The sequence below is a fragment of the Cherax quadricarinatus genome, chromosome 20 (genome assembly GCF_038502225.1).
Source record: "Cherax quadricarinatus isolate ZL_2023a chromosome 20, ASM3850222v1, whole genome shotgun sequence".
NCBI lineage: Eukaryota > Metazoa > Arthropoda > Malacostraca > Decapoda > Parastacidae > Cherax > Cherax quadricarinatus.
This window is the reverse complement of record NC_091311.1, coordinates 35,637,471-35,656,393: the sequence shown is the minus strand read 5'-3', so window position 1 is coordinate 35,656,393 and position 18,923 is coordinate 35,637,471. Positions and strand designations below refer to the sequence as shown.

The 18,923-nt window shown below is 45.8% G+C and overlaps 1 protein-coding gene across 2 annotated transcripts in view; it reads right to left on the bottom strand.

Annotated features, from left to right (window-relative positions):
* Positions 1-13,207: 13,207 nt before the first annotated feature.
* LOC128700551 (cingulin) overlaps positions 13,208-18,923 on the bottom strand; it is a 72,335-nt gene continuing 66,619 nt past the window's right edge. The window contains exons 5-6 of one of the 2 annotated variants that reach the window (XM_070086930.1): positions 15,073-15,252; positions 13,208-14,552 (exon numbers count right to left, since the gene is read on the bottom strand). In XM_070086930.1, coding sequence (XP_069943031.1) covers positions 13,971-14,552; positions 15,073-15,252 — 762 coding nt within the window. In that variant the 3' untranslated portion in view covers positions 13,208-13,970. The remainder of the gene's footprint in view (positions 14,553-15,072; positions 15,253-18,923) is intronic. The other variant, XM_070086931.1, reaches the window with a different exon arrangement.

The window sequence follows — 18,923 nt, the reverse complement described above, 5'->3', positions numbered from 1 at the left end:
GTGAGTGTTAATGGCTGATGCAATGTGTGTGTGAGTGTGACTGACTGATGCAGTGTGTGTGTTACTGACTGATGCAGTGTGTGTGAGTGTTACTGTCTGATGCAGTGTGTGAGTGTGACTGACTGATGCAGTGTGTGAGTGTGACTGACTGATGCAGTGTGAGAGTGTTACTGACTGATGCAGTGTGTGTGAGTGTTACTGACTGATGCAGTGTGTGTGAGTGTTACTGACTGATGCAGTGTGTGTGAGTGTTACTGACTGATACAGTGTGTGTGTTACTGACTGATGCAGTGTGTGTGTGTGTGAGTGTTACTGACTGATGTAGTGTGTGTGAGTGTTACTGACTGATGCAGTGTGTGTGGGTGTTACTGACTGATGCAGTGTGTGTGAGTGTTACTGACTGATGTAGTGTGTGTGAGTGTTACTGACTGATGTAGTGTGTGTGAGCGTTACCGACTGATGCAGTGTGTGTGGGTGTTACTGACTGATACAATATGTGTGAGTGTTACTGACTGATGTAGTGTGTGTGAGTGTTACTGACTAATGCAGTGTGTGAGTGTTACTGACTAATGCAGTGTGTGAGTGTTACTGACTGATGCAGAGAATGTGAGTGTTACTGACTAATGCAGTGTGTGAGTGTTACTGACTGATGCAGTGTGTGAGTATTACTGACTGATGCAGTGTGTGAGTTTTACTGACTGATGCAGTGTGTGAGTGTTACTGACTGATGCAGTGTGTGAGTATTACTGACTGATGGAGTGTGTGTGAGTTTTACTGACTGATGCAGTGTGTGAGTGTTACTGACTGATGCAGTGTGTGAGTATTACTGACTGATGGAGTGTGTGTGAGTTTTACTGACTGATGCAGTGTGTGAGTGTTACTGACTGATGGAGTGTGTGTGAGTATTACTGACTGATGCAGTGTGTGTTGGTGTTACTGACTGATGCAGTGTGTGTGAGTGTTACTGACTGATGCAGTGTGTGTGAGTGTTACTGACTGATGCAGTGTGTGAGTGTTACTGACTGATGCAGTGTGTGTGAGTGTTACTGACTGATGCAGTGTGTGAGTATTACTGACTGATGCAGTGTGTGTGAGTGTTACTGACTGATGCAGTGTACTCACCTAATTGTGGTTGCAGGGGTCGAGACTCAGCTCCTGGCCCCGCCTCTTCACTGATCGCTACTGAGTCCTCTCCCTCTCTGCTTCCTGAGCTTTGTCATACCTCTTCTTAAAACTATGTATGGTTCCTGCCTCCACTACTTCACTTGCTAGGCTATTCTACTTCCTGACGACTCTATGACTGAAGAAATACTTCCTAACGTCCAAGTGACTCGTCTGAGTCTTCAGCTTCCAGTTGTGACCCCTTGTTTATGTGTCCCCTCTCTGGAACATCTTATCTCTGCCCACCTTGTCAATTCCCCGAAGTATCTTGTATGTCGTTATCATGTCTCCCCTGACCCTTCTGTCCTCCAGTGTCGTCAGTCCGATTTCCCTCAACCTTTCCTAGTACGACATTCCCCTGAGCTCTGGGACTAGCCTTGTTGCAAACCTTTGTACTTTCTCTAACTTCTTGACGTGCTTGACCAGGTGTGGGTTCCAGATTGGTGCTGCATGCTCCAGTATGGGCCTAACATACACAGTGTACAGTGTCTTGAACGATTCCTTATTAAGGTATAGGAACGCTATTCTCAGGTTTGCCAGGCGCCCGTATGCTGCAGCAGTTATTTGGTTGACGTGTGCCTCCGGTGACGTGCTCGGTGTTATGGTCACCCCAAGGTCTTTCTCCCTGAGCGAGGTCTGTAGTCTTTGTCCACCAAGCCTATACTCTGTCTGCGGTCTTCTTTGCCCCTCCCCAATCTTCATGACTTTGCATTTGGCAGGGTTGAATTCGAGAAGCCAGTTTCTGGACCACATGTCCAGCCTGTCCAGGTCTCTTTGCAGTCCTGCCTCATCCTCATCTGTGTGTGGGTGTTACTGACTGATGCAGTGTGTGAGTGTTACTGACTGATGCAGTGTGTGAGTGTTACTGACTGATGCAGTGTGTGAGTGTTACTGACTGATGCAGTGTGGGTGAGTGTTACTGACTGATGCAGTGTGTGTGAGTGTTACTGACTGATGCAGTGTGTGTGTGTGTGAGTGTTACTGACTGATGCAGTGTGTGTGTGTGTGAGTGTTACTGACTGATGCAGTGTGTGTGTGTGTGAGTGTTACTGACTGATGCAGTGTGTGAGTGTTACTGACTGATGCAGTGTGTGTGAGTGTTACTGACTGATGCAGTGTGTGAGTGTTACTGACTGATGCAGTGTGTGTGAGTGTTACTGACTGATGCAGTGTGTGTGAGTGTTACTGACTGATGCAGTGTGTGAGTGTTACTGACTGATGCAGTGTGTGAGTGTTACTGACTGATGCAGTGTGTGTGAGTGTTACTGACTGATGCAGTGTGTGAGTGTTACTGACTGATGCAGTGTGTGAGTGTTACTGACTGATGCAGTGTGTGTGAGTGTTACTGACTGATGCAGTGTGTGAGTGTTACTGACTGATGCAGTGTGTGAGTGTTACTGACTGATGCAGTGTGTGAGTGTTACTGACTGATGCAGTGTGTGAGCGTTACCGACTGATGCAGAGTTTGTAAGTGTTACTGACTGATACTGTGTATATGGGTGTTACTGACTGATGCAGAGTGTGAGTGTTACTGACTGATACAGTGTATATGAGTGTTACTGACTGATGCAGAGTGTGAGTGTTACTGACTGATACAGTGTGTGTGAGTGTTACTGACTGATGCAGTGTGTGAGTGTTACTGACTGATGCAGTGTGTGTGTGAGTGTTACTGACTTATGCAGAGTGAGTGTTACTGACTGATGCAGTGTGTGAGTGTTACTGACTGATGCAGTGTATGTGAGTGTTACTGACTGATGCAGTGTGTGAGTGTTACTGACTGATGCAGTGTGTGAGTGTTACTGACTGATGCAGTGTGTGAGTGTTACTGACTGATGCAGTGTGTGAGTGTGACTGGCTGATGCAGTGTATGTGAGTGTTACTGACTGATGCAGTGTGTGTGAGTGTTACTGACTGATGCAGTGTGTGAGTGTTACTGACTGATGCAGTGTGTGAGTGTTACTGACTGATGCAGTGTGTGTGAGTGTTACTGACTGATGCAGTGTGTGAGTGTTACTGACTGATGCAGTGTGAGTGTTACTGACTGATGCAGAGTGTGAGTGTTACTGACTGATGCAGTGTGTGAGTGTTACTGACTGATGCAGTGTGTGAGTGTTACTGACTGATGCAGTGTATGTGAGTGTTACTGACTGATGCAGTGTGTGAGTGTTACTGACTGATGCAGTGCGTGTGAGTGTTACTGACTGATGCAGTGTGTGAGTGTTACTGACTGATGCAGTGTGTGAGTTTTACTGACTGATGCAGTGTGTGAGTGTTACTGACTGATGCAGTGTGTGTGTGTGAGTGTTAGTGACTGATGCAATGTGTGTGTGAGTGTGACTGACTGATGCAGAGTATGTGAGTGTTACTGACTGATGCAGTGTGTGTGAGTGTGACTGACTGATGCAGTGTGTGTGAGTGTTACTGACTGATGCAGAGTGTGAGTGTTACTGACTGATGCAGTGTGTGAGTGTTACTGACTGATGCAGTGTATGTGAGTGTTACTGACTGATGCAGTGTGTGAGTGTTACTGACTGATGCAGTGTGTGTGAGTGTTACTGACTGATGCAGTGTGTGTGAGTGTTACTGACTGATGCAGTGTGTGAGTGTTACTGACTGATGCAGTGTATGTGAGTGTTACTGACTGATGCAGTGTGTGTGAGTGTTACTGACTGATGCAGAGTGTGAGTGTTACTGACTGATGCAGTGTGTGTGAGTGTTACTGACTGATTCAGTGTGTGAGTGTTACTGTCTGATGCAGTGTATGTGAGTGTTACTGACTGATGCATTGTGTGAGTGTTACTGACTGATGCAGTGTGTGTGAGTGTTACTGACTGATGCAGTGTATGTGAGTGTTACTGACTGATGCAGTGTGTGTGAGTGTTACTGACTGATGCAGAGTATGTGAGTGTTACTGACTGATACAGTGTATGTGAGTGTTACTGACTGATGCAGTGTGTGAGTGTTACTGACTGATGCAGTGTGTGTGAGTGTTACTGACTGATGCAGTGTATGTGAGTGTTACTGACTGATGCAGTGTGTGTGAGTGTAACTGACTGATGCAGTGTGTGAGTGTTACTGACTGATGCAGTGTGTGAGTGTGACTGACTGATGCAGTGTATGTGAGTGTTACTGACTGATGCAGTGCGTGCGAGTGTTACTGACTGATGCAGAGTGTGAGTGTTACTGACTGATGCAGTGTGTGTGAGTGTTACTGACTGATGCAGTGTGTGAGTGTTACTGTCTGATGCAGTGTATGTGAGTGTTACTGACTGATGCAGTGTGTGAGTGTTACTGACTGATGCAGTGTGTGTGAGTGTTACTGACTGATGCAGTGTATGTGAGTGTTACTGACTGATGCAGTGTGTGTGAGTGTTATTGACTGATGCAGTGTGTGAGTGTTACTGACTGATGCAGTGTGTGAGTGTGACTGACTGATGCAGTGTATGTGAGTGTGACTGACTGATGCAGTGTATGTGAGTGTTACTGACTGATGCAGTGTGTGTGTGTTTTACTGACTGATGCAGTGTGTGAGTGTTACTGACTGATGCAGTGTATGTGAGTGTTACTGACTGATGCAGTGTGTGAGTGTTACTGACTGATGCAGTGTGTGAGTGTTACTGACTGATGCAGTGTGTGTGAGTGTTACTGACTGATGCAGTGTCTGTGTGAGTGTTACTGACTGATGCAGTGCGTGTGAGTGTTACTGACTGGTGCAGTGTGTGAGTGTTACTGACTGATGCAGTGTGTGAGTGCTACTGACTGATGCAGTGTGTGAGTGTTACTGACTGATGCAGTGTGTGTGAGTGTTACTGACTGATGCAGTGCGTGTGAGTGTTACTGACTGATGCAGTGTGTGAGTGTTACTGACTGATGCACTGTGTGAGTGTTACTGACTGATGCAGTGCGTGTGAGTGTTACTGACTGATGCAGTGTGTGAGTGTTACTGACTGATGCACTGTGTGAGTGTTACTGACTGATGCAGTGTGTGTGAGTGTTACTGACTGATGCAGTGCGTGTGAGTGTTACTGACTGATGCAGTGTGTGAGTGTTACTGACTGATGCAGTGTGTGAGTGTTACTGACTGATGCATTGTGTGTGTGTTACTGACTGATGCAGTGTGTGAGTGTTACTGACTGATGCAGTGTGTGAGCGTTACCGACTGATGCAGAGTTTGTAAGTGTTACTGACTGATACTGTGTATATGGGTGTTACTGACTGATGCAGAGTGTGAGTGTTACTGACTGATACAGTGTATATGAGTGTTACTGACTGATGCAGAGTGTGAGTGTTACTGACTGATACAGTGTGTGTGAGTGTTACTGACTGATGCAGTGTGTGAGTGTTACTGACTGATGCAGTGTGTGTGTGAGTGTTACTGACTTATGCAGAGTGAGTGTTACTGACTGATGCAGTGTGTGAGTGTTACTGACTGATGCAGTGTATGTGAGTGTTACTGACTGATGCAGTGTGTGAGTGTTACTGACTGATGCAGTGTGTGAGTGTTACTGACTGATGCAGTGTGTGAGTGTTACTGACTGATGCCGTGTGTGAGTGTGACTGGCTGATGCAGTGTATGTGAGTGTTACTGACTGATGCAGTGTGTGTGAGTGTTACTGACTGATGCAGTGTGTGAGTGTTACTGACTGATGCAGTGTGTGAGTGTTACTGACTGATGCAGTGTGTGTGAGTGTTACTGACTGATGCAGTGTGTGAGTGTTACTGACTGATGCAGTGTGAGTGTTACTGACTGATGCAGAGTGTGAGTGTTACTGACTGATGCAGTGTGTGAGTGTTACTGACTGATGCAGTGTGTGAGTGTTACTGACTGATGGAGTGTGTGAGTGTTACTGACTGATGCAGTGCGTGTGAGTGTTACTGACTGATGCAGTGTGTGAGTGTTACTGACTGATGCAGTGTGTGAGTTTTACTGACTGATGCAGTGTGTGAGTGTTACTGACTGATGCAGCGTGTGTGTGTGAGTGTTAGTGACTGATGCAATGTGTGTGTGAGTGTGACTGACTGATGCAGAGTATGTGAGTGTTACTGACTGATGCAGTGTGTGTGAGTGTGACTGACTGATGCAGTGTGTGTGAGTGTTACTGACTGATGCAGAGTGTGAGTGTTACTGACTGATGCAGTGTGTGAGTGTTACTGACTGATGCAGTGTATGTGAGTGTTACTGACTGATGCAGTGTGTGAGTGTTACTGACTGATGCAGTGTGTGTGAGTGCTACTGACTGATGCAGTGTGTGTGAGTGTTACTGACTGATGCAGTGTGTGAGTGTGACTGACTGATGCAGTGTATGTGAGTGTTACTGACTGATGCAGTGTGTGTGAGTGTTACTGACTGATGCAGAGTGTGAGTGTTACTGACTGATGCAGTGTGTGTGAGTGTTACTGACTGATGCAGTGTTTGAGTGTTACTGTCTGATGCAGTGTATGTGAGTGTTACTGACTGATGCAGTGTGTGAGTGTTACTGACTGATGCAGTGTGTGTGAGTGTTACTGACTGATGCAGTGTATGTGAGTGTTACTGACTGATGCAGTGTGTGTGAGTGTTACTGACTGATGCAGAGTATGTGAGTGTTACTGACTGATACAGTGTATGTGAGTGTTACTGACTGATGCAGTGTGTGAGTGTTACTGACTGATGCAGTGTGTGTGAGTGTTACTGACTGATGCAGTGTATGTGAGTGTTACTGACTGATGCAGTGTGTGTGAGTGTTACTGACTGATGCAGTGTGTGAGTGTTACTGACTGATGCAGTGTGTGAGTGTGACTGACTGATGCAGTGTATGTGAGTGTTACTGACTGATGCAGTGCGTGTGAGTGTTACTGACTGATGCAGAGTGTGAGTGTTACTGACTGATGCAGTGTGTGTGAGTGTTACTGACTGATGCAGTGTGTGAGTGTTACTGTCTGATGCAGTGTATGTGAGTGTTACTGACTGATGCAGTGTGTGAGTGTTACTGACTGATGCAGTGTGTGTGAGTGTTACTGACTGATGCAGTGTATGTGAGTGTTACTGACTGATGCAGTGTGTGTGAGTGTTATTGACTGATGCAGTGTGTGAGTGTTACTGACTGATGCAGTGTGTGAGTGTGACTGACTGATGCAGTGTATGTGAGTGTGACTGACTGATGCAGTGTATGTGAGTGTTACTGACTGATGCAGTGTGTGTGAATGTATTATTAACTTGTCTTACATTATACATTTTTCATGCGTTTTAGTCCTTACTATTTAAAAAAAGATGGGAAATACAATAATAATGTTAAGCTAGCTAGTTATTACCTGAGAGTTTTCTTTCCCTCTTTCGTGGAGAAGGTAAGAGTTGAACTCTTGATCGGGAAGGACTCTTATATCCAGAAACTGAAGCTCTCTTCCCCTTCCTCTTATGAAACAATTGATTCCTCTTGTATGATGATGATGATGATAATAATAATAATAATAATAATAATAATAATAATAATAATAATAATAATAATAATAATAATAATAATAATAATAATAATAATAATGATAATAATAATAATAATAAAAATAATAATAATAATAACAATAAGAAGAAGAAGAAGAAGAAGAAGAAGAAGAAGAAGATGAAGGCTTTTCGCCTCGCTTTGTTACCTATATAGAGGCTCATCCTCCTCTTCCAGGTTTATCTGTTTTTGAAACAATAAAGAACACGGAAACCTCGTCAATAAATGATCGTATTATAATGCATTTGTCTTTTATCAGGACCTCTTGTATAGATATTCTGGAGCTGCCACAGCTTTGACCACAACCTATATTACAACTCAGGTACTCAAAGGCCTGTTATCCTGGGTGTAAAGGGAGCAAAATGAACACAGCAAAAAAACTTTGAATTATATTATCCTTCATCAAGTATAAACAACAGTATGTACACTATATCCACTATGTACAGCAATAGATATTAGTGGACGCCACGGTAATCAAAGTAAAATTGAAGCCAATAAAAAACAGACCATGCTTCAACCAGCTCTAGAATGGAAATGACAAGAATGAAAACGTGAGTGGTAACCACGTCACCTTCACAATTGCCAGGTCCCCCTTCTCATTGGCCGAACCTAGACACTGATCTGGCGATGGGGCCCCGATCGTCCGACCCTTACCATCTCGTTCGCTGGTTGGTGAGGCAGCCTATGTGAGTGTGTTAACATGCTCCTAATGAAGATTATATATATATATATATATATATATATATATATATATATATATATATATATATATATATATATATATATATATATATATACATAGGTTGTTGAGAGAGACAAAGAATGATTTGAGGATACAAGGATGCTTTACGTATGTAATAGTGATACACTAGAGTAGATTTATCCCAGGATAACCCAGAATAACTCACTAAAGTCAGTGTGATTTATTGCCGTTTGAGTTAATAACTGTTTGCCAAAAAAGTTCATCCCACAGGATGATTTTCCTATCATACTCCATCACACAGAATGATTTTCCTGTCGTATCTCATCACACAGGATGTTTTTCTTTCCTATCACACACCATTACGTAGGATAGTTTTCCTCTCATACTCGTGACTCGGTTAATAGCAGCCTCAGCTCACACTATGAGGGACCGGAGTTCAATCCCCGGCACGGGTGAAACGTTGGGCGTGTAAGTAGGTACCTGGGTGAGTGGCTTTACTAGGTAAACTTACGTTTACCTATTACTTATACTTACTTTACCTACTATTATGGGACCTTAAATTAAAATCATAGTAAAAATTTATAGTTATCCCTTAAAAACTGTTTTCTTTAAATTGAACAAACATCTAAATGAAGATAAGGAGCAGTAACTATTTTTATTTTATTGACAAAATATTAACCTCGTCGCTGATTAGATAAGTTTATTTAGGTACAGGTATACATGAGTACAGTTAGCATACATAGTTTAACATGTGTGTAAATTACCTGGAATTTAACATGTGTGTAAATTACCTGGAATTTAACATGTGTGTAAATTCTAAATAATTTGCACACGTTAAATTCTAGGTAATTTACACACACATAATAATAATAATAATAATAATAATAATAATAATAATAATAATAATAATAATAATAATAATAATAATAATAATAATAATAATAATAATAATAATAATAATAAAGTCCCTTGTCATGCAGAGCATTTCGAGCAAATTAGGTCAGTTTTGTCCCAGGATGCGACCCACACCAGTCCACTAACACCCAGGTACCTATTATTCCTGATGGGTGAACATAAACAACCGGTGTAAGGAAATACGCCCAATGTTTTTACCCTTGCCGGGAATCGAACCCGGACTCTCACCGTGTGAAGCGAGAGCTTTTGCCACCAGGTCACGGGGCACCGTAAACTATGTATGATAATTGTACTCATTTGTATCTGTACCTAAATAAACTTACTTAATCAGCGATGAGGTTAATATTGTGTCAAGAGAAAAATAGTAACTGCTTCGGTTCACAATTTTCTTATTTTAGAAGTTTGTTGAATTCAAAGAAAACTAATTTTTAAGGGGTAACTATAAATTTTGACAATTGTTTTTTTTTTTTAGGTAAGATAAGATAAGATTTCGTTCGGATTTTTAACCCCGGAGGGTTAGCCACCCAGGATAACCCAAGAAAGTCAGTGCGTCATCGAGGACTGTCTAACTTATTTCCATTGGGGTCCTTAATCTTGTCCCCCAGGATGCGACCCACACCAGTCGACTAACACCCAGGTACCTATTTGCTGCTAGGTGAACAGGACAACAGGTGTAAGGAAACGTGTCGAAATGTTTCCACCCGCCGGGAATTGAACCCGGCCCCTCCGTGTGTGAAGCCACCAGGCCACCGGGCCACCAGGCCACCGGGCCACCGGGCCACCGGGCCACCGGGCCACCAGGCCACCAGGCCACCGGGCCACCGGGCCACCGGGTCACCAGGCCACCAGGCCACCGGGCCACCGGGCCACCAGGCCACCAGGCCACCGGGCCACCAGGCCACCGGGCCACCGGGCCACCGGGCCACCAGGCCACCAGGCCACCGGGCCACCAGGCCACCAGGCCACCAGGCCACCGGGCCACCAGGCCACCGGGCCACCGGGCCACCAGGCCACCAGGCCACCGGGCCACCAGGCCACCGGGCCACCGGGCCACCGGGCCACCAGGCCACCGGGCCACCGGGCCACCGGGCCACCAGGCCACCGGGCCACCGGGCCACCGGGCCACCGGGCCACCGGGCCACAAGGCCACCAGGCCACCGGGCCACCGGGCCACCAGGCCACCAGGCCACCGGGCCACCGGGCCACCAGGCCACCGGGCCACCAGGCCACCGGGCCTCCGGGCCACCAGGCCACCGGGCCACCAGGCCACCGGGCCACCGGGCCACCAGGCCACCGGGCCACCGGGCCACCGGGCCACCAGGCCACCGGGCCACCGGGCCACCTTCTACTATAATAGTAGTATTTTTTACACGTCAATATTACAGACTAAGAGCTGTTATCCTACCTCAGCTTATTTCAGTGCGACACACAACAGTCGACTAACACCCAGGTACCTACTTACTGCTATGTGAACAGGGGCAACAGGTGTAAGAAAACACGCCCAGCGTTTCCACCCGGTCAGGAATCGACCAATGAACACTCGGTATGTGACACGATCTCTGATGCTTGGGATATCAAATTCTTTCCGCATATTTGGAATTGTGGCAGCACGAGGACATCCTAGGATGATCCTTATTGCTTCATTCTGCAGTTTTTTCAGCCCTCCAAGCTTCCAGTTAGACACAAGAACAAGTAGTGGCGCGTCATGATCAACCAATGATGTAATATAACTAAAATTTTTACAATTTTAACATAAGCACCGCACCTGGGATGAAACCTACCTAACTAAAAGTGCTCTCAACTCTTCTTCGTAGTGGTGACAAAGTCTTGTTACAACAGGTCCGGGTAGTGGGACCTCAGAACTTAGATACCTGTATCTAGTTTCATATTCTAGTTCAGCACTGTGTGATTCATCAGCTGATTGTGTGATTCATCAGCTGATTGTGTGATTCATCAGCTGATTGTATGATTCATCAGTTCGGTTGGTAGCGCACTCAGTTCACACATTGAGGTCCATGGTTCGATCCCTGGTACGGGTGGAAAAATTTGGGCGTGTTTCCTTAAGGAACCTATCAGTAAAATAAGTACCTGGGTGTTAACCGACTGGTGTGGGTCGCATCCTGGGAACAAAATTAATCTAATTTGCCCTAAATGCTCATTTTTTCATTATATTAAAAAAAGGAAATAAAAACTAATCACTGGATCAATTTTTATTCAACATATAAAAATATTATGTACAGAGAACATACATATGTACACTATGTACACGGCGCAAAACGGCATAGCCTTTTGCATATCTTACACTGCGGCGTTGCCTGCGGCAGAAGCGGGTGTCCTACACCCGCCAGGGAGCCCAGGTCCGCCCTGAGGTGAACCCAGGACACATCAGGCAAGACTTAGGACACTGTGCTGATTTTAACTTCTTATACCATGTCCAGGGCTCACCCTGGACAAGTGCCACACTGGAGACAATGGCACAGCTATGCCAGGAATACACTTTACGAGGCACTAAGGGGAAGTGATTTTTAGAGAACCATACCATTTTCTGAGAGTATGTCACTTTGAGACACTCACGTAATGTCCGTTTCCAGTAGTACTCCTTGCTGGACATCTTCGCTTTAATACACTTGTGTGATCCCCTCTAGGGACGAACTTAAGATGGAATACACTTTAAATCATCAGTAAATACACACCTGTACGCTTTCACTTCCGCATATGCATGAAGCCAACTCTATTGGGTTTAAAGCTTATCGACTGCACGAGGACCATCAGTTGCATGCCACCTGTGCACTAGCCAGGGTTACAGTAATCCTTAACATATGGATTAAGGTAAACTCTCAGCGTATATTCACTGAGGGAGACGCTTCTCTGCGCATATATCCTTGGCGAGAGTATTCGAGATTTTCGACCTTCAGTACCTTATCCAGATGGTCTTTGCTTCACTGCGAGTCATTTATTGTTACAAGATGAAGCGATGGCCAGCACGATAAACATATGAAGCGCATCTTCATTTCCTCGTTTATTAATACAGAATTCCGAGATCAAATATAATGTTAGTTCTACAAACAACACACACACACTAGCGCGCGCGCACACACACACACAAAGGCCAGGAGCTCGGACTCGACCCCTGCAACCTCAACTAGGTGAGTACACACACACACACACACACATGCACGCTCACACCACACACACACACACACACACACACACACACACACACACACACACACACACACACACACACACACCACCACCACCACACAAGAGACGACAGAGACTGAGTCACAGAAACAGACATCACACACACACATACACACACACACACAGGAGCCAGGAGCTACGACTCGACCCCTGCAACCACAATTAGATGAATACACACACTACTCTCTCTTTCACACACACACACACACACACACACACACACACACTTGGCATACAGCAGCGACATAACCCTACACTATACAACCCAGCTGAGGCTTCCCAAAATGCGTCTGTTTCGCAACGTTGTAGAGCGCTGGTGGTACTGTGTGGAAGTGAATCGACTCTAGCACCCTGGGAACAGCTGTCATATCGCCAACAGTTATAAAAACAAATGACACACGATACAGAACAATTTTTTTAGTACGACAATGTTTCGATCTGTTCAAAGCTTTATCATAGTCTGATAAAGTTCTGCCCAGAGTAAAACGTTGTCCCAGTAAATGCTTGTGGCTTTGTTTTTCCTACAAGTCAACAATTTGATAGTTGACAAAAGGCGAGTATAAGTTAAGAAACAAAGATTTTGGGCAGCCAAGCTTTAAAACAAAGTACATTTTTATATACATCCAATTACTCATAAAATTATATATATTTCTCTCTATATATATATTTCATTCTTTTTCTCCTGTGACTAGGAACTAATGACCAAATCGTTCATTCAGGCACTACGGTGAGGATGGCAGGGGTGTGCTGGAGGGAACATCGTAGGGACATGATGGAGGGAACATCGTACGGGCATGATGGAGGGAACATCGTAGGGACATGATGGAGGAAACATCGTAGGGACATGATGGAGGGAACATCGTAGGGGGAGTGATGGAGGAAACGTATATAAAACGATTGATGGTTGGGGTAGCAAGACGTGAAACATGTAGGGGTGTGGAGGAAGTCAATGATTATTTCGAATGTGGTGAAGTGCTTATGAGGGGGAGGTAGGGACTTACACTAAAGGTAGGACAGTGAGGCTGGTTTTACAGCCGCTGGTCGAAGACACAGTGCCAAGCATTACTCCACGGAGACACCTCGAGGAGAGCTTTATCAAATCACTATAAAGCTCCCCTTGAGCGAGACGTTGTCTTGATGAAGATTAAACTCTCTTCGTATCAGCCGCCACCGGTGCTGCTGAAGTGGGTTCTGCGGCTGCAGGCACTGGCAGCATATATCCGTAACTAGTGGATCATGATACCTCGAGAGTATCTTTGACCAGAGGAACATGTTACTTCGAGACTGTCTGTGGCCGAAGGATCGTGTTATTTCGGGAGTGTCTCTGATCAGTAGAATATGCTATTTTGAGAGTATCTGTGACCAGTTGAACATGCTATTTTGAGAATATCTGTGACCAACGGATCATGTTGCTTTGGGAGTATCTGTGACCGGTGGATCATGTTACTTTATGAAGATTTATGTTAATGTGACGTATTGGCACGGTGCCTCTCCTCTTTCCGTCCTGGGCACTAGCCGCTCGGGGACAGACTTCGACGTCGTCTCTTCCGTGCGTCTCCCGGTGCGTCACTCCACTTCGGCAGATGGTACTTATGACCATCTTGAGGGTGGTGGCGACGCAGTCGCTGCTCCACCTGTTGGAGGCGCTGTAAGGCATCGTTCAGTCTGATGTCGAAGGAAAGCTGTTGGGAGCGGCACTGTGCCAGGATCACATCGTCCTCGAGCTTACGACCCTCCAGTGCTTCTGTCTTGAGAGTGAGATCTTCAAGGTGCCGCGACACAACTTGTAAGTCGGACCGCAAGGCGGAGGTGTCGTCATGGGCCACGCGAGCGTCTTCCTGGCCACTCTGTCGTTCCGCCGCGGACTGGCCCACTGTGAACTCCATCTTGGCCACCTCCTGCCTTACTTCCGCCACCTCCTTCTCCATCCTGGCCTCCAGAGCCTCCAGGGCCGCTAAGAGCTTTACAGAGGACGACTTAACCTCTCCTACACCGGTCGTTGCGGCTTCCACTCTCGTCTCCAGTTGTCGCTCTGCTTCAGTGATTTCCGCAACTCGCTGGTCGATCCCTGAGGCCGGTGACAACGACGACAACTGTCAGCAGAAAATGAAACGTTATTAAACCTCAATTTTTTTCACGAGACTATGCAGTAAATTTTTACAACATTTTCAAATTAGAACCTTAACTTATAAATAAACACAATAAATTACTAAATACTAGGGAAACTCCTCAGATCTTTTTTCCGAATTAACAAAAGAGAGTGGTAAATAAATAATATAAAAAGAACACATCAATTAGTGGGAGCGAGAAAAAGTTCTCGCTGTGCGAAACGTCGATTTTTTAATGAAGTTTTGCTCTGTTTATGTGTCTATAATGTGTTGACTCACTACCTGTCCATTTCACACCAGGCTCAATGACCCAGGCATAAGAATTAGCCAAGAGATCTTGACCCTTCCCCTCTCATCCCGGAAATAAAACCCCTTCCTCAGATCAAACCACATCAACCCTCTATTCCCCCAAGGGCTGCATGGTGACTCCTTTCCCTTCCCCCTTAAGGATTTAGCGTTTCTCTTCCTCCCCCTTTCCCCTCCTTCAACACAGCAACATTGGTACCTTCTTCTGAGTGCGGGTGAGAGCGAAGTCAAGGCTGTCAGTGCGCTTCTCCAGCCTAGCCATGCGTTCCTCTTGACGCACCTGAGACGCACGCACTACAGCAGCTGCTACTCCTGACGCTGCTACGCCTGACGCTGCTACGCCTGACGCTGCTACAGTTGTTGATACTGTTGCTGCCTTCTGTGTGATAATACTGTATTTTAGTGACCAACTTTAATGTATTTACAGCAACAGTAATAATTACCTCTAATAAAGAAATGTGGCATTATTACTACTATATTTGTTATCACGTTTATTGGTGTTTCTCCTCTTATTCCTCTTTCAGTTATACTTATTAATAATTAACAACCAATATAATTAAATTATCTTTTAAATAATTTTGTTGCTCAAACAAAAAACCTTCTTCTCTTCTTCTTCTTATTCTTCTTCCTCTTCCTCTTTTTCCTCCTCCCCTCCAACTCGCCTTCTTCCTTCTTCTCCTCCACCACCTCCTCTTCCTCGTTCTCCTTCTCCTCCTCCACCTCCTCACTAGGCAGTGGATGTCCTTCGCAGCTGCCTACGGCGGACCTCCATTCCTCTGCGGCAGGTGGTGGGCCGACGCATGCGTCCCGCGCCCTTCCCCTCCCCCTCAACCATCTCCCCTCCCCCTCAACCACCTCCCCTCCCCTTCAACCACCTCCCCTCCCCCTCAACCACCTCCCCTCCCCCTCAACCACATCCCCTCCCCCTCAACCACCTCCCCCCCCCTCAACCACATCCCCTCCCCCTCAAGCACCTCCCCTCCCCTTCAACCACCGTCACTCCCCTTCAACCACCTCCCCTCCCCCTCAACCACCTCCCCTCCCCCTCAACCACATCCCCTCCCCCTCAACCACCTCCCCTCCTCTTCAACCACCTCCCCTCCCCCTCAACCACCTCCCCTCCCCTTCAACCACATCCCCTCCCCCTCAACCACCTCTCCCTGGGATATAACAGGGACAAAAAGCCAATACTCCTAGTGTGTAACTACAATCAAGAATAAAGTAGCAGCACATTGCTGATGTACCCAGATTTATTTCAAATAAAATAAAAGGCAGACGGGGAGGTCAGTACATTTTGAGTAAGGTCGCGGATTTTGAAGGAAAATATTGGGTCATAATAGAGCCCATTCTTACACTGGTGGCCATAATAGGCACAAGTACACCAATAAGACACATCTGCAACACTTGGGTGTCTTTACTGTATTTAATAAAGATGGCCGAGCGCTGGACATTTGACTCACTCGACAGTGTGACGTATTGCGTCACGAGCGACGGATTGACTCACCGGGGGACACAGAAGTGTCTTCCGACATGGGTCTGTCAGATGGCATGATGACATATATATATATATATATATATATATATATATATATATATATATATATATATATATATATATATATATATATATATATATATATATATATATATATGTGTGTGTGTGTGTGTGTGTGTGTGTGTGTGTGTGTGTGTGTGTGTGTGTGTGTGTGTGTGTGTTATCGTGTCATCTGACAGACCCATGTCGGGAGACATGTACATTGCCAAGACCTCCCAGGTCCTCTATAGGTAATTTTGGTTTCAAAATGTGCACAAGTGTTTTTCTTCCCATGCATCAGGTGGCGAGCCGCTGTCCAATCACAAGTCGTTGTTGATGGCAGATGTTGTGAGGGAGGGAGGGAGGGAGGGAGGGAGGGAAAGAGGGAAGGAGGAAAGGAGGGAGGGAGGGTGAGAGGCAGGTGTCTCTTGCAGCAGAGCTAATTAAGGTGACCTGCCCTCACCTGCCTCATCTCAACGAGGGCAGGTGGAGCCATGGCCATCTGGCCCTCACCTGGCCCTCACCTGGCCCTCACCTGGCCCTCACCTGGCCCTCACCTGGCCCTCACCTGGCCCTCACCTGGCCCTCACCTACCATACCACCAATACCACCCTAAAAAAACACAACTTTGAGGAATATCAGAAAATTTTGATAACACACACACACACACACACACACACACACCATCCTTGAACTTCACATCACCGAGATATTAAAAATAAATGAACTAACGTAACAACCCGCGTCTCTCAGCAACGTTAACTGCGCAATTAGTGTTTAAATGACGGGAAACTAACACAATTCTAGCTACTGAATGGTCTTTCTTGGATTAATTCTCTTCTTAAGTGTCTTTGTTGTCCTGGAAAATGTATATTTCGAGCTCAAATTAATATACATTTATTTCAATTCGAAATATATAAATTCGGTGTTATTAGGGGGTGCGGGGTTAATGAGTTTTTTTTAGGGGCGTGTACTCGCCTGTTTGTGGTTGCAGGGGTCGTGTCACAGCTCCTGGCCTCGCCAGTGTGTGTGTGTGTGTGTGTGTGTGTGTGTGTGGAGTTAGACTGGACTATTATCATTGTCTTGGGGGAAGCGATAAACCTGCAAGGGTGTGGAACAGCGTCTGGGGAGTGGAAAATAATCTTGCCAGCAGGAAGTTAAAGGCAGCTCGAATTCCTCGTATTAAGAACTCTTCCTCAGCATTAAGGGATTTCCCCTCTGAAGGGACAAGACACTGACAGCTGACAACTACAGTGAGAGCTGACAGAGCAGCAGTTTGACAGCTTGAGCAGGAGCTGACAGCCATAGTAACGACTGATAGCTATATATCAGCAGGTGTTACTCTGTCAGCTGCTGATATAGCTGTCAGATAGAGCAGCCGCTGACAACTATAACATTAGCTTGACAGCAAGACCCCTCAAGGAAGGTTCCTTGATGTTGGTGAGGGGCTCTTGATTTAGGGAATTGGATCTGTGCTCCAGTTCCCCGAATTAAGCCTGAATACCTTCCACATCCCCCCCCCCAGGCGCTGTATAATCCTCCGGGTTTAGCGCTTCCTCCTTGATTATAATAATAATAATAATTGACAGCAAGAAAGTTTTATACTGACGCCTGGCTGACGGTGGTGAGAAAGACAGAGAGAAAGATAGAAAGAGAGAGAGAGAGAGAGAGAGAGAGAGAGAGAGAGAGAGAGAGAGAGAGAGAGAGAGAGAGAGAGAGAGAGAGAGAGATTTAATACTCACCTGCCACCTCTGTGTCGCTAACTGATGACACCTGCTTCCATCACCTGCTGACAACCTCCCTCATGATACCTCTCATCCCTCCCACCTTCATTCCTAGCCTACTCTCTCTTCCTCTTCCCTCCCTTTCCCCATCCTTTTTTTTTGTTACACAGGGTTTGACAAGGTTAAGGATCCCTAGCTTTATTGACAAGCTATTTACAGGTTAAGGATTCCTAACTTTATTGGCAAGCTAAGAGCTGTTACCTACATCAGCTCATTTGAAAGCATTTTTATTGTTATGAGACATACAAGTAGGGAACAAAATGAAGTTGGAGTCATCTGTGGGCCAGCATTTTCATTTGATCAACTGACTTTATCTCGTTGACATCATTATGCTGTACGAATGTGTTCCATACTCGAGTCATCCTGGGTATATAGGATCTCAGATGGAGTGAAGTTCTGGAGAAGGGTACAGCCAGAGTGAAGTTGCTGCTTTCTGCCCGTCTTGTGGCATAAAAGCTTGTTTCACGCTGTCCTCGAAGTGAATCCAAGTGTGGTACTTTGACAATATTGGCCTTGTACATAACAGTAAGGCCACCCATATCCCTCCTATGTTGAAGGCTCTCCTGAAATGACAGATCTATCCAGGATGGGTCCAGGCGAGAGATGAGACGTCTTGCTCTGTTCTCTACTCTGTCAAGCAGTCGCAGATGAGAGGGGGGGGGGGCAGGCAAACCAAGAAAGTGGAGCATACTCAAGGTGCGAGCGTACTTGTGCCTCGTACAGAATCTTGCA